At 36.8% G+C, this 22,450-nt stretch overlaps 1 protein-coding gene across 1 annotated transcript in view; it reads right to left on the bottom strand.

Annotated features, from left to right (window-relative positions):
- Positions 1–4,730: 4,730 nt before the first annotated feature.
- Positions 4,731–22,450, bottom strand: part of LOC100024027 (zinc finger protein 345-like) — a 32,502-nt gene continuing 14,782 nt past the window's right edge. Inside the window, exon 4 of the mRNA XM_056820556.1 lies at positions 4,731–7,776. Coding sequence (XP_056676534.1) covers positions 5,642–7,747 — 2,106 coding nt within the window. The 5' untranslated portion in view covers positions 7,748–7,776 and the 3' untranslated portion in view covers positions 4,731–5,641. The remainder of the gene's footprint in view (positions 7,777–22,450) is intronic.

Raw genomic sequence — 22,450 nt, 5'->3', positions numbered from 1 at the left:
GTTTTGTATCATTTTGCACATAACACATGGTTTCTAAAGATACATGCATCAGTAAAGACTAAAACAAAGAGGAAGAGGAAGATAGAAGAAGAGAGACAACAGCCAATATAGGAAGAGCAGTATCTGAAGAACTAGTGAATATAGATGCATCCAACATATATTTGAGACATTAATAAAAGATATTCACATTAGTTGTATTAGGCCTTACCTGGATGAAATATTTGACATATTCCTCTCATTTAACATCAGGATACTTATATGATTGTATATATTTTTGGTTTGGAGTTTTGTTTTTTAGTATTATCATATGGGGTGATTTTCTTACAGAAATATTTATATATCTGTAAAATATTTTGCATGCCTATTTGTAATATATTCTTTACATGGGAATTGTATTATATTTTAATATAGGGTAAGTGTACAAATAAGTGTTTAAATATGTAGATATTATAACTTTTGTATAAATGATTGTGTAAATAGCTGTATAACATGTGTAGATATTGTAAATTTTGTGTAAATTTGGTACAGGTTTTATAAATTTTGTAGAATTTGTGTTTTATGCATATTCTTGTAATTCATGTATATTTGAGTGTGAATAGATGAAAGAGTGAAAATTTATAGTTTATATTTTGTATGTACTTGTAAATATATACATAAATTATTTTTCTACCTATATGAAAATATGTATATAGTTAAAATTGAAAACATAGGAATTTTATGATGAAATACTGTTTCCAGTTGTGAAAATTGGAGTTAGCTATCTCCTGATTGTAACAATGAAGACACTTAGTCTAACAAAATCAGAAATGTCTTGGGAACTTTAAATTACTTCACCCAATTATATCTTACATTATGGGGAAGATAAAATTGTAATCTCCTGATTGAACAATAAAGGTACTTAGCCCTTACCTTATAGTGAAGCTAGAACTTTAATCTAAGTCTATTTTTAGATCTTTATACAAAAAGGTGTTAAATAACTATAAAGATTAATCACAAAAAGGTCAAGTAACTAACAAAAGGTGAAATTAACAAAGAAATGTTAAGTAACTCAAAAGACATAATCTAATCAAAGAAGATGAGAACTAAAAGAGTGGACAGTCCTGGAGAAAGGCCTTTGATGTGATTGGTAGATGTAAAAATTTGAAGGAGGAGACACAAGAGGAAAGGTCGATATATTTGGTGTCTCTCCCTCTCGTAAAAAAAAAAAAATCCCTTCTGGCAGGGGAGAGTTGGCTGGTAGCAGCGTGCTGGGCCTTTCGGCATCTTAGTGTGGCTAAAAGCTTTTGACCAGTTTGATGGTGAGTTTCTGGCTGAGTTTTCCTCCTTTATTTTCCAACTTTATCCTCTTAGAAGCCTTTAATCTTCTTCAGAGACCTAAAGGCAGGGATTTTAAACTCCCCCACGGGAGGCAGGAGAAATCCTATATCCCCTTCCTTCCTTCTCCTTAAATTCCTTCCCTCTATATTAATTAAATTTCCATAAATTTCCAGACTGACTTGGGTATTTTATTTGGGATTTCTTCTGGCAACCAATTAAATCTAGATTTTAAGTCACAACCCTAAAATTATCTTTACAAAGTTTTCTGTAGACAGTTGTGTTTTCTGTATTAGAATAAGCTTTAGCATAAGGAAAAGTTTTATTTTGCATTGTTTCATCTCAGAGTTTTAAGATACATTTTGTTTAAATTTTTGTATGGTTAAACAGATAGTCTTGTTTAATGTAAAATGTATGCTACATTGTGTCATCTGTAACTTTATAATTTTTGTTACATTCTGTAGGTTGTTATTGCAATTTTTGTATTTTTCTTTTATGTAATTGTTTATTGTAAATCCACTTTCCCCCTAATTCATTAGTGTGAGGTATTAGAGAAGAATAGATAGATAAATTTTAGATAAGAACTATTTGTTGTGGGATTAGATAAATCAAAAAGATTAGGTTAAGAATAAGGGGGGATTTATTTAGTGATGAGCATATGACAGATTTGCTCAGATGCTCAGAGGCCAGAATGTAGGAATATAAATTAGGAATAGAGTGATTTTAAGGATTAGCTAAAAGAAGGGAATTTTCATGCAAGCCCTGGGAGAGGATTCCAGGAAGGAGAGAGCTCAGGCCAAGTTGAAAGAATGAACAAAGAACTTAAAACTATGATTGAAAATTATGCACTGAAACACATTTAAAATGGGCTGAAATTCTCCCTTTGGCCCTATTTTATCTTAGAAGCAGGCCTAGAAGAGACCTACACATCTCACCATTTGAGATGCTTTTTGGACATACACCTACCTATACAGGCTAAACATTTCTCCCTTGCATATACATCACTATTAGGAGAAGATACTTGCTTCCTATATACAGGAATTACAGCACAAACTGCGTGAACTTCATGAATTCGGAGCTGTAGTACAAGCTAGACTTTTCACTTTATGACCTGAACCCAGGAGATAAAATGTATATTAAAAATTTCCAGCATACTGGAGCAACTCAGCCTTCCTTGGAAGGGCCATTCCAAATATTGTTGACTACTCCGACATCTATAAAGATTGGAGAGACGGACTCTTGGATTCATTGCTCACATGTGAAGAGACCATTTTCTGTTGAGACTGACTGACTGTATCCTATCACACGCATTGGAGATAATAATACATTGTCAAGTGGATGCTGGTTTTTTTTTTTTTGAGAACACATCGAATTCATGATTTTTTTCTTTCCCCCTTATTTTTAGTATTGCTTTTCTTTTATTTTGATTAGAATATTTTATTTTTCCCCTTTTCTCATTTCTTGTACTTAAGATACATACAATCAATATTAATTTTTTTTCTGCAGTAATAAAAGTTTAATATATAGACTTGCTATAATATCAATGCATACCATAAAGCTTTAAACTGTGGGAACCTGCATTTATTGATAAAATGCTATGGTACTGTGATTAATGTTTGTGTCTGATTCTAGGAAATGGGATAAAAATAAGGAGCTCAGACTTAACCTGAATAGTGCCAAAAAGCCCACACAGGAAAAACTAGTGAGAGACTTGAGGTTGCGATGCTTGACATATGTTAAGTTGTAGGTCTTCCTTGTATCTACACTCTTCGTGAAGTACTCAGACAAGTACCAAAGTTTGACTATCATCTTGGCTACCCATATCCCTGAGGGGGGAAAAAAATCAGATGAGGGAATGACACTTCCCTATCAAAATAAAATTCTAGTTCTTTTTCTTCTCATAGTATGGCAATTTCCTGCAGTCTTGGCTGCAAATGGGTAAGTTAAATATTCCTGCATTCTGTCCTACAGACTTCTGGGATAGAGATTTATTGGACCCTAATACAAGGGCCTATCGTGAATTTATTATTGCTTACTCAACATTTTATATACATAGATTTTGGTATTTTGATTCTAATTTTGAATTTTTTCTTTCTACCAAGTTTAACTTTCTTCCATTTTTCTTTATTTTTGGTTTTTTTTCAATTCTTTTGATAATTAACTCATACACATCCATAACTCAATATTGCATCCAGAGCTGGACTGGATGTTTTTTAACACCCACTTCAGGGGGGGATTGTATTTTAATAAAAATCCAACATTTTGAAATTTTTTGTTTGAGAAAGATCTTCAAGGAAAGAAGCTTGCTAACTCATAAATCCAGAGAATAAACTGTTGCAGAAAGATGACAGAACCTACACTACATCAAGAAGATCCAGAATGAACTTTGGGTGTGGTTGATTGAACTGAAGTTCACGATAGTAGAAATAGATATACTTATAGTTTGAGCAAGTCAAACTACTTAGGCACAGAGGGTCATTTTCCTCTTTTGGTTATAACAGAGAGTTCATTCAAACCTCTTTTGGTAAAAATTCTAGGATTGAGAGACTTTTATCCTGGTCTAATAGGGCAAAAGACAAATTTTCATCATTACATTTATTTATTACAACAAATTTTCAATAAATTAACAATGATGATAATCATAACATGTGGCCTAACCATTCTAGATTTACATAAAAAATTTTACTCATAATATTAACAGAAGATGGGGGCATTGGGGGGCAGAGCTAAGATGGCATTGTAGCAGCAAGAGCCTTCTGAATCTCTTTTCAACCAATTACAAAGCCTCTCCAAAAGGACAGAAATCAAAACCAGAAGAGCAAAGGGGCTCTCTCATGGGATGTATCCTTAAAGGTAGGCAGGGTCTGGGGATTCTAACACTATGAGGGCAAAACTGCACTTATCAGAGTAAAAGCGGATCACATCTCTCCCATACCACCTGCCATGCCAGAGTCAGAGGGAGGACTGAGGAAATTGCTGAATTCTCAGGAGCTGATTGAAGGTACCAGAGACTTACTTGCCTGAGGGCAATGCAAGGCCTTTGCAGCAAGACCCGAGGCTGAAGAGTGTGGAGCCTGGGAAGAAACAAGGCTACACACAGCCAAGGCAGCAGGGCGAGGAAAAGTAGCTTCAGGGCAATGTGCTTTAAAGATCCCTATATAAAAAATATCATATTACCTGACCTCACTTGAGATCCTGGCTAGGAAGTAAAGATATTACAAAGACAAAACCTTACAAAAGAGAAGCTTAAAAAGCAAACAACATTCAGGAACCACAATCCACTCTTGGCAAAAAGAATATGTTCAGCAAGATGGCCCATCTTTGGGAAAGCCTTTCAACATTATTGACATTCATAATGTTTGCGGTGGAATCTCAGAGTTTGCATCCCTGCTCAAATGAATAGATAGGAGACTAGATAAGATGCTTTCAGCCCAATATACAGCCTTTATTAGGGAAAGGGAAAGGGAAACTGCTCTGAGTGTCTGACTCAACAGCAATGTACATGGATATACAAATGAACTCAAAATACATCAGAAATTAACATAATACACCCATTCTAGTCACTCACTACCTGTATATAATACAATGTCTGTGTATGTTACATTTTCTTTATCTTGTTCTAACCTCATTAAGTTTCCCAGCATCGTTGAACTAATGGGAGCATTTCTTAAGTTTGCAATTTTTAAGTTGAGTCGGAATTTAGACATGGCCAAGGTCTTTTGAACTGAAACACTTGGGACAAAGAGTTAAGATTATAGTTGCATGTTTCAAGACTTTTCCAATGGAAATGTCAATGTAAACCCTTAAACTATGAATTTAAAAAAATTTAAAAGCAGAGGTTTTGACTACATTAGATACAATGTGAATATTTATGTATCTATAAAAAGTTTGTGTGTGTGTGTGTGTAATTTCTCCACTCTTCATAAGGGGAGATTAGTATCTTCCTTCAGAAGGATACCCAATTTTCACTAATTTTTAAAGGAAGTTTCCAATCCAACATTATTAATAATGATAAATGAATGACATAGAATATTGCATAATTTTATCCAATACAATAAGGTTTCTCTCCAGTGTGGATTAGCTCATGTGTTGCAAGAGAGCTACTGTGTCTAAGCCTTTCCACAGTGTTTATATTCATATGGTTTCTTTCCAGTGTGGATGCTCTAATGTGCAACAAGATGGCACCTCCGTTTGAAAATCTTTCCAAAATGTTTACATTTATAAAGTATCTCTCCAGAACGGATTCTATGATGCACTATATGAGAGTCCTTTTGTTTGCAAGTCTTTTTACATTGTTTATATTCATGAAGTTTCTCTCCAGTGTGTATTAGCTGATGTGTAGCAAGAGATCTGTTGTGGAAGACTGTTTACATTCATGAGGTTTCTCTCCAGTGTGCATTCTCTGATGTGCAGCAAGATGAATCTTCTGTGTAAAAGCCTTTCTGCACTGTTTACATTCATAAGGTTTCTCTCCAGTGTGGATTAGCTGATGTGTAGCAAGAGACCTGCTACGTGTAAAAGCCTTTCCACACTGTTTACATTCATAAGGTTTCTCTCCAGAGTGGATGCGCTGATGTACAGCAAGATGAATCCTCTGTGTGAACGCCTTTCTGCACTGTTTACATTCATAAGGTTTCTCTCCAGAGTGGATTCTATGATGTACTACAAGAGAGCCCCTTCCTCTGAAAGTCTTACCACATTGTTTACATTCATAAGGTTTTTCTCCAGTATGGATTAGTTGATGCAGAGCAAGAGATCTGCTACGAGGAAAAGCCTTTCCACAGTGTTTACATTGATAAGGTTTCTCTCCAGTGTGGATTCTCTGATGTATAGTAAGATCCCGCCTCTGTGTGAAAGCCTTCCCACAGTGTTTACATTCATAAGGTTTCTCTCCAGTGTGGATCCTCTGATGTATAGCAAGATCCCCACTCTGTGTGAAAGCCTTCCCACAGTGTTTACATTCATAAGGTTTCTCTCCAGTGTGGATTCTCTGATGTATAGCAAGAGATTTTCTCTCTGTGAAAGCCTTTCCACAGTGTTTACATTCAAAAGGTTTCTCTCCAGTGTGGATTAGCTGATGTGTAGCAAGAGACCTGCTACGTGTAAAAGCCTTTCCACATTGTTTACATTCATACGGTTTCTCTCCAGAGTGGATGCTCTGATGTACAGCAAGATGATGCCTCTGTGTGAAAGCCTTTCCACACTGTTTACATTCATAAGGTTTCTCTCCAGAGTGGATTCTATGATGTATTACAAGAGAGCCCCTTCCTCTGAAAGTCTTACCACATTGTTTACATTCATAGGGTTTTTCTCCAGAATGGATTAGTTGATGCATAGCAAGAGATCTGCTACGTGGAAAAGCCTTTCCACACTGTTTACATTGATAAGGTTTCTCTCCAGTGTGGATTCTCTGATGTTTAGTGAGAGTTCCTCTCTCTCTGAAGGCCTTTCCACAATGTTTACATTCATAAGGTTTCTCTCCAGTGTGGATTCTCTGATGTTTAGTGAGACCCCCACTCTGTGTGAAAGTCTTTCCACAGTGTTTACATTCATAAGGTTTCTCTCCAGTGTGGATTCTCTGATGTTTAGTGAGATCCCCATTCTGTGTGAAAGCCTTCCCACATTGTTTACATTCAAAAGGTTTCACTTCAGTGTGGAATCTCTGATGTGCAGCAAGATGACTCCTCTGTGTGAAAGCCTTTCCACATTGTTTACATTCATAAGGTTTCTCTCCAGTGTGGATGCTCTGATGTGCAGCAAGATGACTCCTCTGTGTGAAAGCCATTCCACAATGTTTACATTCATAAGGATTTTTTCTAGAGTGGATTCTCTGATGTTTATTGAGATGACTCCTCTGTGTGAAAGCCTTTCCACACTCTTTACATTCATAAGGTTTCTCTCCAGAGTGGATTCTATGATGTACTGCAAGAGATCCCCTTTGTTTGAAAGCCTTTCCACATTGTTTACATTCATAAGGTTTCTCACCCAAATGGATTATTTGATGTGCATGAAGATCAGAGTTTTGACTGAAAGAATTCTCTACTTCATCCTTCACAGAAACCATCTCTACCCATTTACTTTTTGGATGTCCAATGAAGTCTAAACTGCAGCCAAAGATCATTCCTCCTAGGTTACCTTGATAGATGGGCTTTTCAGAAGGGTTCTCATTCAACTGAAAAAGTCCTACTTCTTCAGGAAAGCATTTGCTGTATTGACTATCCTGACAATAGTCAGTTCCTGAGATCACTTTTATATACTGATTGAGGACTGAACATTGACTGAATTTCTCATCAAATTCACATTCACTCTTTAGATTTTTGTTTATCTTCACATCAGAGTCAGAGACTTCTCTCAAAACGAAGTCATGGGAACCATCATTTATCCAACTTTTGGGGTCAGATTCTTGCACAAAAATCCTCAGTTCTGTAGACATCTCCTTCACTTCAAAATTAGTCTCTGCCTCTGGAAAAAAAAACAAATTATGATATAAACACAGAAGGAAAAAGGACACACACAGAGAAATATAAGTTTCTTTCTTTGATGGCAGAAAGTAAACTGATTTTTATTCTATTTCTCCAGGCAAAAAGGAGTTTTTAAACTTAAAGAAGTAGAACTAGTCTTTGGATACACCATTTGGTCATATCTACAAAATGGATGATTTTTAAAGACTTTAACATATAATAACAATGAAATCTCACAATGTACCTATGATACAGGCAGGACAAAGATTCTCATCAAACTTCATAACTCATGTTATGAGTAAAGAATGGAGGAATGACATGAACAACTTCCTTGCAGCTAGACTACAATCCAAACCCTGTGCCTGAGTATGATTTGTCCTCCATATTGGACAGTCTTTTTCCACTGCCTTTTCTATCTTTCCTAAAAAAAAAATTCATCCATTATTGCTATAATTTTGTGAATCTCAGATAACCATCCAAATATTCTGTTCTCGTCATTTTGGATACACTATCACAGGATCATTTTTGGTAAATTTGGTATGCTAAGCAGAAAAATAATTTCACTCTTCAACTCTAATGAAAATGGAATATAAATGGAATATAGATTTCCTTCTTCTCTCAACATACTGTGAAAGGAAAATCTAATTGTTCCAACATGTAAAGACATTATACCATTCAATTTAGAATTATGCCCAACTGACTTTAAAATAATGCATGCCTTTTGATCCAGCAATACCAGTAATGGGTTTGTAGCCCAAAGAGTTAATAAAAAAAAAGTTGTACAAAAATACTCATATCCTAACTCTTTTTGGTGTCAAGAAATTGGAAAATGGGGGTGTCCCTTGAATGAGCAATGACTGAACACATTGTGTCATATGATGGTGATGGAATACTATTGTGCAGATAGGACTTATGAGAAAAAATGCTATCCACACTGAGGGAAAGAACTCGGAGTAGAAGCACAGAAGAAAAACATGACTTTTCTCTTATATACATATAGATACTGTGAGTGTGAAATACCCTACCTCTTTTATTATTATAATAGTATCATTCTTTATGATTAATAACATTAGTCTTAAATTAGTAGTCAAATAATAGTCTGCTTTATAAGAATTAGAAACATTAGCTAAAAACAAAAGTTTAGCATGACATCAAATCTTGTTTACAAGTATCTTGACCTGAAGCCTATAACCCAAGTTTCCACTTAGCCCACCACATGCCTGTTTTTGTATAACAAGATAGTGAGATGGGGATGGGGAATTACTCTTTTTTGTATAACAAGATACTCAGAGGCATCCAATTGCCAACTCAGAATATTTCATAATAATTGCCAGAAGAAAAACAATTAGCTCCCAACCATTTCTTGCAGAGGCCTTGGAAAAGTCAGCTATGATAATAGACAAAAGTTACCACCCATAGTGAAATTTGTTTTTACACTTTATAGCTTAATCGGCACTTGTATTAATTAAGAAATGCCTCCATGAAAGATTTTGCATCCATTCTATATTAATTTTGATTCTATTTTCTGTCACTGTGTCATCAGATTTATTGGCATAAAAAAGGCTGTCTCCTATAGCTTGTGGTCTCTGGTTCTGATCTTGACAAGAGTCTAGTTTTACTATAAGATTGGACTCCTCTTAATAAACCTATTCTTTAGTGCTGGTTTTGTACTGGTACCACAATACATTGTGGGGGGTGGGGTTGGTTTTAAAAGGTTGCTCTACTAAAAAATGAAAAATATAAAAATTGGTATCAAGTGATAACATTTATATATAATCCAGTGGCATTGCTGGTTGGCTCTGAGAGGGAAGGGAGGGAAGAGGGGTTGGAAAGAAAATGAATCATGTAAACATGGAAAAATGCTTTAAAAACTAAAAATAAAGGGGGAAAATGATCTTATATCATTTAGGGCACACATACAAATTATTCATTTTATTTCATGATTACAATATATAGTTGTCTCATGACCTCCCTACACTTGAGTCCCTCATTCATCTCTCAGAAAATGAACAGCATGATTTGGCATGGGTCTGCCAGTCTCTTCACTACAACAGATAAAAAACTCTTTTGGGGTAACAGCCCTTATACACCTGGATTTCACCTCACTCACCTGGACAGGAGCTCCTGGGGCCTTTTGGCTCTAGCTGCCAAGGTGCTTTCCCTTGCTGAAAACAGAAGGCACAATATTCTCTAGGAACTGGAAGACCTGGGCATAAGAAAGAAGGGAACAAGAGAGAAAAAAAATAGTCCATCTGAAAGGAAAGGAGGCATAAAAGTAAGGTCTAGAGAATGGCTTCTGTTGTATTCACTCTAGGGATACTTGAAGGAGGATGAATATCATGGAAACCATTTGCAAACAGCAAATTCTATCTTTATCTCCTGTAATAGATGAATAGGCACATTCCACAACCTCCATTACACAGAAATTAATGGTAGCTGGTAGTGAAGGATAAGAAACGAGAACTAGGAGTCAGAAAACCAAATTTAATTCAGATTCAGAGAGAGAATAGGTAAGTGGGTGCCCTTCAGCATGTCTTTTAAACTCTGTTTTAGTTGCCTCAATTGTGAAGTAAGGATAATAAGAGTATCAAACTCCAAGGAGTGTTGCAAAATTAATGATAATTATGAACTCCAGTATGTCCAGTAGGACACAGAAGGGATATTTTGCAATACTAACTCCCTTTTTTTCCATTTACATCATCATGAATGGGATTTGAAGGAAGAATGAAGGAGGAATTAGGATAAACTTGCTAGTATAGGCAGAATTAACTGTGAGCTAGTTTTATATTTTCATTTTATATTTCCATGTTTTTGAGGAAATAACAGCCACCTTACCTTTACTCTAAATGTCTACTTGCATATGTCAAATGGGTTTCTTATGAATAAAATATTATAGGATTATGATTTTTAATACTGTGCTATCTGCTTTTTTTATGTGAGTACATCTCATTTATAATCCAAGTTATGATTACCATCTGTGATTTTTAAATTTCCTCCATCTTGCTTGGTCTAGTACCCAAGAATGTGCACACCCACACTATACAGGCATGTGCTAGCTAATGACAAATCAGAAACATCTAACTGCCCCCTTGGGCTGTCCTAAGCCAAGCTTGAGCTACCATTGGCACATGTGAGACACAGGAAGTGAGGTAGAGAACAGCCTCTGGAGTTCTCGTCACTTCTTGTGGAGAAGGCTAGATGCAATTTTGATCCTGGAGCTCGAGCTGGGAGGAGGCCAGCAGACAGCTTTCCTTCTGATTGGTCACATGAGCTTTAAGGACTGACTCTCTTCTCTGCCTTGGCTCTCCAAATCCTTAAAATCCCGCTTGGTTCAGCCTGAGCCAGCGTGGTTGAGTTAATCTCCTTTCTTTCTCTCCCTCTCTCTCTCTCTCCCTCTGATAATTTCTTCCTCCTGTTGTAATTAAATCACCATAAACTCCATTCTGACTTGAGTGTTTCATTAGGATTTTATAAGTAAAATCCTTTGGCGACCAATAATTATTATATACAGTCTTTAACCCTAAATTTGAATCTAGCACATCTCAGTATTCCCCTTCATCTTGTTTTCCTCTTTTAATCATACACTTTCTCATTTCACTTTCTATCCACACATTTCCCTTTTAATCACTCCCTCTATTCTACCTCCCTTATATTATTGTCCTGCCTCAACCACCTTCCTTATTCTGCTCCTGTTCCTCTATACAGTAAGATAAGATTCTATATCTCATTTAGTCTGGGTATTATTCCCAATGAGAATAAGTAATAATGATTGCCTGTCACCACCCTCATCATTCCCTCAACAATATTTGTTTTTCTTCCCATGTCTCTTTATTTGATATAATTTATTCCATGATACTTCTCTCTTCTATTTTCATTCAGTGCTACCCTCTTTTACACCCCTTAATTTTTTTTCATATATCTTCCTTAATACTTGAATAACACACTTTCTGTCCAAGTATACTTCTTCTAACTACTATGATAATGACAGAAATTTTAAGAGTGACAGATATCTCATCTTTCCACTAGGCACATGAAAAATTTAACCTTCTTGACTCTTTTAAATTGTCTCTTTCTTATTTTCCTTTTATTGCTTCTTTTGACTTCTGGATTGGGACATTAATTTTTCTGCTTTGGTCTGTCCTTTTCATCAGTAATGCTTGGACCTCCCCTTTACTTATTAAATAATGATTTTTTTCCCCCTGAAAGAATATAGTCCATCTTCATAGGAGGGTAATTCAGGTTATAAACATAGTCTCCATGCCTTTTAGAATATCATATTCCAAGCACTGTGATCCTTTTATATACAACTCCCCAGAACCTGTATAATTAACACTGGGGATCCATGATATAAGAATTATTTCTTACTGGCTGAGTGCTGTACTATCTCCTTACCATGAAAGTTCTTAAATTGGGCTATAATATTCTTGGCACTTGTGATTTGGGGAATTGCTGCAGGAAGGGACCTGTGGATTTTTTCCATTTCATTTTTAACCCATGACTGGGGAATATCAAGGCAGTTTTCTTTGATAATATCGTAGAATATGACAGCTAGGCAAATTTGGGGGGAGGGGCAGTCTAATGAATCTTAGATTGTCTTTTATGGATCTATTTTCCAGTCAGGTGTTTCTTTCAGTCAGATATTTTATATTTTCTTCTTTTTAATTTTTTTAAATTTTGTTTTACTGTTTCTTAATGTCTTATGAAGTCATTAGTTTCTATATGCACAATTCTAATTTTAAAAGAAGGGTTTTCTTCCATGACCTTTTGATCCTCCTTTTCCATTTGGTAAAATTTTGTTTTCCAGGAACTCTTTTCTACATTGGATTTTTTTTTATAGTCAGCACTACTTTAAAAAACAAAACAAAACAACTCTTTTCTTTATTAGATTTTTTGCTTCTTTTGCTACTTAACCAATTATTCTTTTTCAGCTCATATTTTCTTTTTGCAACACTTCCATTTATTTTCCCCATTTTTCTTACACTTCACTCTTTTCATTTTTGAATTCCTTTTTGAACTATTCCAGCCCCTGAGACCAATTACGATTATTAATTGATGTTTTTCATGTGGAGGCTGTTATATGCCAATCCCCAGCTCAGCAAGTGCTTTGATCTTCTTTGCCTCTCAGATATTTTCTATGGTTAGATTTTCCTTTTGCTATTGAATCCTGAACATTTGGCTTGGAATAGACATTCCCTTAATGGCAGATTCAGAATTAACAGTGAAAATGGTCCTTACCCACAGAGAGTAGATTCTGCACATTCTCCAGCATGACCTCCAGGTACAGTTCCTTCTGAGAATGGTCCAATAGGCACCACTCTTCCTGGGTGAAGTCGACAGCGATGTCCTTGAATGTTAATAAGTCCTAAGATGACAAATGTCACAAGATTTAGGGCTTAATGTTCAGAATTCATCTACCAAAACCCTCCATCAACTTACTGGAGAAAACTAAAGTATAAAAAACTTTCATCGAAACTCCTAACCTTTAAGTGTGTCAGAGCAAGCACTGGAGACCAGTCATTCGGAACCCAAAGGAATAATCACAAAATTATTTTATGTCTAAAATGAGAGTCACATTGAGAAGAGTAAAACCTCAAGAAGTGTCTCACTTTGAAATGATTTTCCCTATGGAATCAGGGAGATGGGAAGTGCTCTCTGAATCAGATGGGAGATTCTGTGGAGGAGAAATAGAGTGATCTGAAATTCCTCCTCATCACAAAAGTCAGAATTGATCTAGTAAGAACATTTCTTTCAAGAGTTCCTGAGAAGGTAGTATATAGTGTGTATACTAGGGGGGAAATATTACCAATGATCAATGAGAAGAAAACAAAGAAAAAGGAACATTCTAACTATGTCTCTAAAAGTCTGAAATAATCTTATCTAGATAAAAGCATTAAGAGGAGTCCATTGAGTTATATGGGATCAGACTAATTCTAGCTCAATCTTCTGTTAAATTCAGAATTTGGGGAACCACTGGGTATGATGTGCCATTGCCAAAACATTCTGTCTTTGCTTTATGATAAATTTGTTGCTGCAATATTGTCAGTCATTTTATATTTAGTTACAAAGGAAGAGTAAGTATGATGAGGCAAAGAAGGGTGTTCAACTTTTAAAAATATTTTAGTGATTAAATTATTCAAAAGAATGATAACAACAGTGGAATGATTGGAATTCTCAAGAGACAGAATTTCTTCATTTGAAATAACTAATTGACAGGTCATTTAATGTGGTCATTTGATACTCTCCAAAATCTAAAAGAAAGAAAATGGGTGGGATGAGTTAACATAATAAAAATTACTATCCAACCTCTGTTATAACAATCAAACTAACAAAAAACTTTTTTTTATAAAATTAGAAAAAATTAAACTAAATTTTATCTAGAAGAAAGTAAAGATCAAGAATATCAAGGGAAATAATGAAAAAAAAGTGAAGGATGGTGGTCTAGAAGTACCAGACCTTTAAACTGTACAAAAAAGCAGTAATCATTAAAACAATGTTACATGCCATTTCTGTCATAAGAAGTCCCACATAAAGATGAACTGTAGGAATATTTCCCAGACGATGATGAACTATATGAACTGAAGAAATTCTTACAGGAACAATTACAGGAATGATAATTATAATGGTGATTTCAGCATTCATAATTTTAAGACAGATAATAATAATCCTAGGGTCATAAATCAGACACCTGACAACTCATACCAAATGACCCCACAGCAGTATATTTTGAGCGAAACTCTCCCCCCAACCACACAGGGAGCTACTGCTTTTCAGGGGGGGAGCCCACATTACTACCCAATGTAAGGATAATTTAGGGTCATGACCTAATCTAAATTTAATTTTTGGTCACCAAGGGATATCCCAAATAAAGTACCAAAGTCAGTTTGGAAATATATGGTGGTTTAATCAATATATAGGGAAGAAATCAAGGAGAAGAGAGAGGGAAAGGTATAGAATTTCTCCCACCCAGCCTGTGCCAGAGGGAGTTCAAGTCCTCCGCCACGAGATCATTAAAGATTAGAGGCTTTCACTTAAAGGATAGTGTTAGGAAGGTAAAGTAGAGAAAAATCAGCCTAAACACCAAGAACTCAGAGAAGACACCTCACCTGAACTAGGTTCTATGCTTCCTTCAGTATGGTACCAAGGAAAACTCACCGCTAAACCCGAAAAATACCAGCTGCTCCGCCAATACTCCGACACGCTCAGCAAGCTGATCCCAGCCACCTCTCTGCCGTCCAAGAGCCGGAGAGAGGAAGTGATGCGAAATATATAGACGGTTTTACATCACTTTCCTGCGTCTCACATGTACCAACGTTATCTTAGGCTTGACTTAGGACAGCTTAGGGGTTTGTCAGTTGTTTCTGATTTGATCATTTGCTAGCACATGTCTCTATCTCTGGGGATGATATGGACATGAAATTTGGGAGGTATCCCCAAGGAAGAATATATCTGATTTAGGACAGAATCAGTAAAACGACTTCCTCTATCTCAATCAATAGGTGCAGGCAGGCCAAAGCGAGGAATAATTTCTTTGAAAAGAACCTTAGCAACAAAAGCCACTGTGGCTTGGGTCGCAGGAAATGCTTCCGGCCATCTGGTCAGTTGATCTACTATGACTAGACAAAATTTATAATGTCCAGCATTTGGCATTGTTATGAAATCTATCTGTAGGTGCTCAAAAGGCATGTAAGCCAGAGGACGCCCACCAAAGGATTTGGCATGAAATATATCTTGGTTTTATGCTTGGCAGGTAGAGCAGGCTGAATACTCTTTAGAGGCTATGGTAGTTATACCAGAGGCTATCCATACTCTCGTAACAGAGTCCACGATGCCCTGGATACCAAAGTGACCATTTTTATGAACAGATTGGTAAATCTGGTGATAGAAACTTCTAGGGAGCAGGGGTTTTCCTTCAGATGACACCTATACTGCATTAATCTGTTTTGCTTTGAATTTTTACTTCCATTTTTCCACTTCCTTTTCATTATAAGAAAGTGATAAATTTAAGTCATCAGTGGTTGTTAATGTTAAAATTAATTCAGGCCCTTCTATGGCTGCTAGCTTTGTAGCAGCATCTGCTCAATCATTTCCCCTAGAAACAAGGTTAGTGTCACCTGTATGGGCAGAGCAATGAACTACCGAGGGCTTCAGGCAGCTGGAGAGCAGAAAGAACTTCATTCATAATTTCTGCATTAGCTATAGATTTTCTATCTGAGGTTAAAAATCCTCTCTGGAGCCATAGCATCCCAACTGAGTGACAAATGCCAAAAGCATATCTAGAATCCATATAAATTGTTGCCTTTTTATCCTTGGCAATTATACAGGTGGGTTTCAGAGCTATGAGTTCTGCCCCTTGAGCACTAATATTAGAGGGCAGTGAAGCTGACAACTCAATGCCAAATTCTGTGACTATAGCAGCTCCAGTGTAGTGTATGCCATCCCTCATAAAAGAGGAGCCATCAGTAAATAAGACCAGATCTGAATTGTCTAAGGGAGTGTCCAAGAGATTATCTTGAGGCTTTTCTGACATGGACACTAGTGTTTCACAACTGTGTAATGGTTCTCTTGAAGTTGGCAAATCTGGAATCAAGGTGGCAGGTTTAAGGGTTGTACAGCATTTGAAGGTAAGGTTTTCACTGTTTAAAAAGGTTATTTCATACCTTGTAATTCTCTGATCTGAGAATGCCTGTGTTCTATGCCTTTAGCAACAATGCTTCTACCTCATGTGGACACATAATTGTTAATGGGCATCCCAATACTAGATCAACAGTTTTTGTCACTAGTGAGGCTGTAGCAGCTACTCCTCTAAGTCATGGTGGTGCTCCTGATGCTACTGGGTCCAGTTGGGCAGAATAATAAGCAATTGGGCACTGAGAAGGTCCCAAAGTCTGAGTTAAAACACCTGAAGCTACCCCTCTTCTGTAAACCTTAAAATTTCTCAGACTTATGAATGTTAGGGGTTTCCCCCATTGGGGAATCTTCTACTTTAAAAAATTCCCTAGCAGATAGTGAGACTTCTACTTGAATGTGAAAACTTCTTGCTATGGGAGTATTCCTACTCCACCCTACTTAAGACTGCTTTAGGACAGAAAACTGCTTGCTAAACAATGAAAGTACTTTGATCCATGCTTATGGAAGGGACAGGAAGTTCTTTGAGTCATGACTGTTTTTAGAATTGATACAATGGGATACTAAGTACCTATAACGGTGGGGAAACTTGTAAACTACTTAAACCTAAAGGGGTGATAACTTATTCAGAGGATTTTTCTTAATGAAATTTGTCGACACAGCAGCATTTTTCCTGACTTACTAAAGAGATTAAAACTACTCAGCTGTGAATTCAAAATGGGCGGTCCTTTAGAAACATCTACAGTGATTGGTAGATGTAAGGACTTAGGGGAGGTGACATAGGAGATTTTGCCCTTAAAAATAAGAGCTCAGAGAAGAGCTGAAACTCATTCTGAAACATTCAGATTGAGGAGGATCTCATTTTGAGAGACCTCATTCTGAGGACACTGATTCAGATGGAGGAGGGAGCTGGTGAAAGCAGCTGAGATGATGCTAGCCTGGTGTCATTAGAATCCTTACTTAGACAGATCTTATGGTGAGTTATAACAAACTGACTGATTTCTCTCTTAAGACTCAGGTCTAGGCCATATTAGCTTAAGGCCCTTCATACTTATTCCTTTTCTTATCTCTCTCTCTTTCCATTGATTAATCATTGTATTATTAATTAAATTTCTCTATAAAACTCAGTTGACTTGGTCATATTCATAATTGTTATATATTTCCCTTGTTCCAACCTATTTAAATCTAACACTTCGCTCATGTACATACAAAGTAAGTGGCTTGTTGAAATCTGGGATGCCTAGAGCAGGGGCAGACAGGATAACCTATTTTAGATCTGATAGAGCTGACAGGTGTTCTGGCTCTAATTTGAGAGGTTCAGGGACTAAATCCCTTGTTAGTGCTATAAGGGGTTTAGTCATTTCCCCATAGTAAGGAATCCATTGTCTACAAAACCCTGTTGCTCCAAAAATTGCTCTCAACTGTTTCTTAGTTGTAGGAGAACGTAAATTTTGAAAATTTTCAATTCGTTTGGGAAAAATAGAGCGGACACACGCAGGCAGGATGAACCCCAAATATTCTACTTTAGGGAGACACCACTGAACTTTATTCTTTGAGATCTTATGCCCTCTTTTGTGCAGTTCCAAAAGAAGGTGTTTACGATCTTCTTGACATGCTTCTGCGTCTGTTGAAGCCAAAAGGAGATCATCTACGTATATGATTAATTTACTGCTTTTAAATGTTACATTATCTGTGTCTTATCTCAAAATTTGTGCAAATAAACTCAGGCTTTCCACGAACCCTTGTGACAAACAACTCAATATAAATTGAGAGCCCTTCCAGGTGAAAGCAAAGATATGCCTGGAGTTCTCATGTATGGGTATGGAATAAAAAGCTGAGCACAAGTCCACTACTGTAAAGTATGTAGCTGTGCTAGAAATAGAAGAAATAATCCTATGTATGTTGGAAACTACAGAGTGTCTCTTTATAATGTGATTGTTCACAGCACTCAAATCCTGTATGAATCTACAGAGGTGCTTGTCATCAGGCCCCCTTTTTGGTTTTATAACAGGCAGAATGGGCATGTTGTTTTCAGATATACAAGGGGTTATTATTTCCTGATCAATTAATGAGTTTATTACTGGGGTAATGCCCTCTGTTGTCTCCTTTGAGAGAGGATACTGAGGAATGGAAGGAGGTGGGCTGGATTTAGTTTTAAGTTGCACAGGAACAGCTGATTTAAGTAAGCCTACATCAGTAGAAGATGTGGCCCAAAGAGACTCCAGTATACCTGCAGGTATTACAAAGGTGGGATGCTCTTTCCCCTCCTGACTCTCTTGAGAGAATTACAGGGAGTAAATGTAAAGAAGCCTCAAGTACTTCCAATGGTAAGGAACCATCTGGGGAGCAAGTTATTGTGGCTCTGAGTTTGAATAGAAGGTTCCTCCCCGCCCCCCAGCTAATTTAAAGGGGAATCAGGCCTCAAAAGGAAGTAATGTTGTACTTCTAGGGGCCCTACAAATACCATTCTAGAGGAAAGCTTTTTAACTCTTTGAGGTATCCCTGACACTTCCGTTACATTCTCTGAGCCAACAGAATAGCAATGTAAATCAGGTGTACTCTTTTATATAGACCTGGAAGCTCCAGTGTCTAAAAGACAATCATAATAGGTTTTACCCACCTTTAAGGTAACATGGGGCTCATTAGTATAGGAGGGGCAGCGGATAGGGACAACAGGTAGTAGGACATCAGGGTCCAGAAAATCAAAGGTTGTATCCTCTGATTCCTGTGCCCCAGCCTCCCCCCCAGACACCCTCATAATATCTGGGAAGTTCTTTGGGCCACCCCCGTGAGGGGCATTAGCACCCCGAGTATTTTTTGGATGAGCACCACTTGAGTTATATTGTTGTGTAGTCATTTGGTTTGGGTTATTTTCCCAATATCTATTCCTATAGTTATCATTCCTAATGTTGTGGTTTCCATTATCATTATTATAGTTATTTCTATAATTATCACTTCTGTAGTTGTTATTAAACTGCATATTCCTTCTGATTGCCTTGAATAAAGTTCTATATTCTATAATTCTGTGGCCCTTATTCTCAGAGAAATGGCAGGTAATGGATTGATAATTAGATTCCTGGAGAGGGGCAAGTGCCATTGGTTGAGTAGCATGCCCTCTTTCCAGTTTAGCAATCTTATCTGTTAAATATGTCAATAGTTTCTCCATTTTTTCCATGAGATGATTATTCTCTTCCTCCTTTTCTTTGTTTCCCTTTGAAACATAGAGAGCTATTTTCCACAATTCTTCAAGGTCCATCTCCGGCCATCTTGGGTAATGTGTTCTAAAATAATCCCTAATCACTTTGCAAGAGTTATTGACAAAGTGCCTTCTAATTTGTCTTATGCAATTTTCTTTATTTTTTTTAAAAACCCTTACCTTCCATCTTGGGGGGCCAATACTGTGTATTGGCTCCAAGGCAGAAGAGTGGTAAGGGCTAGGCAATGGGGGTCAAGTGACTTGCCCAGGGTCATAGAGCTGGGAAGTGTATGAGGCCAGATTTGAACCTAGGACCTTCTGTCTCTAGGCCTGGCTCTCAATCCACTGAGCCACCCAGCTGCCCCCTGCAATTTTCTTTTAGAAAGGTCAAAATCCAGGTATCGACCTCCAAACTCAATTATTCTGTCCATGAATCTGGAAGGTGTATCTTCCTCATTTGCTTAATTCTTTCAAATTCTGTCCACTTATCTGTACTGTCTAAACACTCTCATTGCCGTTAAGATGGCCTCCCTACAACGGTATAGTTGTAAATAATCCTCAGAGTTCTTATAGTCCCATTCAGGATCTCGAGATGGCCAGTGTGCTGCATTGAGCCCACGGATATTATTGACATGAGAAAGTATTTTATTTTTCTCACATTCAGTTAAAAAAGCCTGGAGCACGTTTTCAATGTCTTTGTAAGACGGATTATACTGAAAAAATGTCTGTCTTTTTTTTTTTTGTTGTTACTAGAAAGGGATCTTGTTCATATGTGGAAACATTTTGTGTGAATTAATTTATTTCTTAGGGAGTAAATGGTATATTGTGCCTTAGAGTCACCACATCCTCGTTGCATCCTATTTCAGGTACTTCTCTTAGAGGAAAAAGGCTTGTAATTGAATTTGGTACTTGTGGGTCATTTTGACTAGAACGAGTTTCTTTAGAAGGACAAGATCTCCTTGGGGCCGGAATTGGTTTTTGGGTAAGAGGACATTTCTTTGGGGTTGGAATTGGTTTTGGGGAAGGAAAAGGAACAGGAGTAAATGGGATTTCAGAAGTTTGGGTTTCAGGAGAAGGGTCTTGGGGATTAAGTTCAGCCAGGATTTGCAGACCATGAGAGAACAAGTCTGTTAGCCGAGCTATAGGAAAGGTGTATCCCATCTCCATTTTGGGGAAGGGAATTTCCTCATTCAGAGGTTCGGAAACAGATTTATCAGTTTCAGATCTATTTTTGGTGGGGTCAATATTTGCCAACTGATCCTGTAAGAAGCATTTTAAATTATCCAATTAGGTTTACATGTTCTCCAGTATTTTAGCCTCAATTTTTCTTTATGTTTTATCTTCAGATTTTTTTGTTTTTCTGTACTTTAGCTTCAGAGTTTTGCATAATTTTCCTGTATTTTAGCTTCAGATTTTTGCATAATTTCTTGTATTTTAGTTTCAGATTTTTGCATGGTTCCCTGGATTTTAGCTTTGGATTTTTGCCTGTTTTTCTGCATTTCAGCTTCAAATTTTTTTGTTAGCATTTCTTAACAGTATTGAGGAATACAAAAATGACATTACCTAATAACATAAGAAATTGGAGGTATCCTGAATTCCTTAATGTCCCTAATTCTTCAAATGCCATATAAATGTCGGAGAATGTAGTATTCATGTATATATGTATATGTATGTGTGTGTGTGTGTGTGTATATATATTGTAGTTATTTCCCTAGTGGGCCTCATAAAACACGTGGGGAGCAGGACAATGCCAAAACTTTCTTCAGGTTTCTCTCAATGCTAATTAAGAGTAATCTAGACAGTATTATCAGTGAGGGTTGCCTAATTGGGTTGTTTCTTCCCTGAGGGAAAGGGAATTCGTAGGTAAACAACTTCCCCAGTCCTGCCAGTTTCAGGTTTTAAAAACAAAACATCTGTGTTCAATTCAAAATAAGGACAAAAGAGAAAAAAAATGTTTTACACTCACCAGCTCTAGCAGGTGTGTTTTGAAGCTGTTAGCTATTTAAAAGACTGACTGAATTGAACAAGTAATAAAGAGAGAAAGGAAAGAGATTTCACAGAAATTTGAGGGTCTTGGTCACAACCTTCATGGATTAGCCAGACTGTAAAGGATAATTTTAGGGTTGTGATCTAAACTAAATTAATTTGGTTGCAAAGGAATATTCCAAATAAAATCAGTTTGGAAATATATGGTGGTTTAATCAATATATAGGGAAGAAATCAAGGAGATGAGAGAGGGAAAGGTATAAGATTTCTCTCACCCAATCTGTGCCAGGGGGAGTTCATGTCCTCCACCATGAGGTCTTTGAAGATTAGAGGCTTTCTCTAAGAGGATAGTGTTAGGAAGGTAAAGGAGAGAAAAATCAGTCTAAATTCTGTAAAAATATTATTATTTTAAATTGCAAAGTTTAAATTCCTTTTGAAAAGAATTTTAGGTTAAGAAACATGCTACCTCTCCTAATCCAGAAACTGAACTGTTTGGAGAAGACACTCTGAAGATGCCTCCAGAGCACAAGTTGCATGAGAAGGTCAAGAATGAACTTTGGGTGTGGTTGATTGAACATTTATTTGTATGTATACTTTCATGCCAAAGGGGACTTCCCCTAACTGTTTTTTTGTCGATGGGTCTAGCAATTATTGGTTTTGTTCTTTTTTCCTCTTATCTTCAAATTATTGTAATCTTTAAAGTTGATTATGTTTTCATGATCCTTTTGGGAAAACTGGTTTCCCAATAACGATCAAAGAGGGGATTTGTAAAAATGGAGATTTGAACCCCAGACTTCAATCCCCAGAAGTCCTTGGTATTTCCCAGAATTCCCTATAATCTCACCTGAGTCCCCACCCTGGACGAGAA

This window comes from Monodelphis domestica, chromosome 3 (assembly GCF_027887165.1).
Source record: "Monodelphis domestica isolate mMonDom1 chromosome 3, mMonDom1.pri, whole genome shotgun sequence".
Taxonomy (NCBI): domain Eukaryota; kingdom Metazoa; phylum Chordata; class Mammalia; order Didelphimorphia; family Didelphidae; genus Monodelphis; species Monodelphis domestica.
This window is presented reverse-complemented; position numbering and strand designations above follow the sequence as displayed.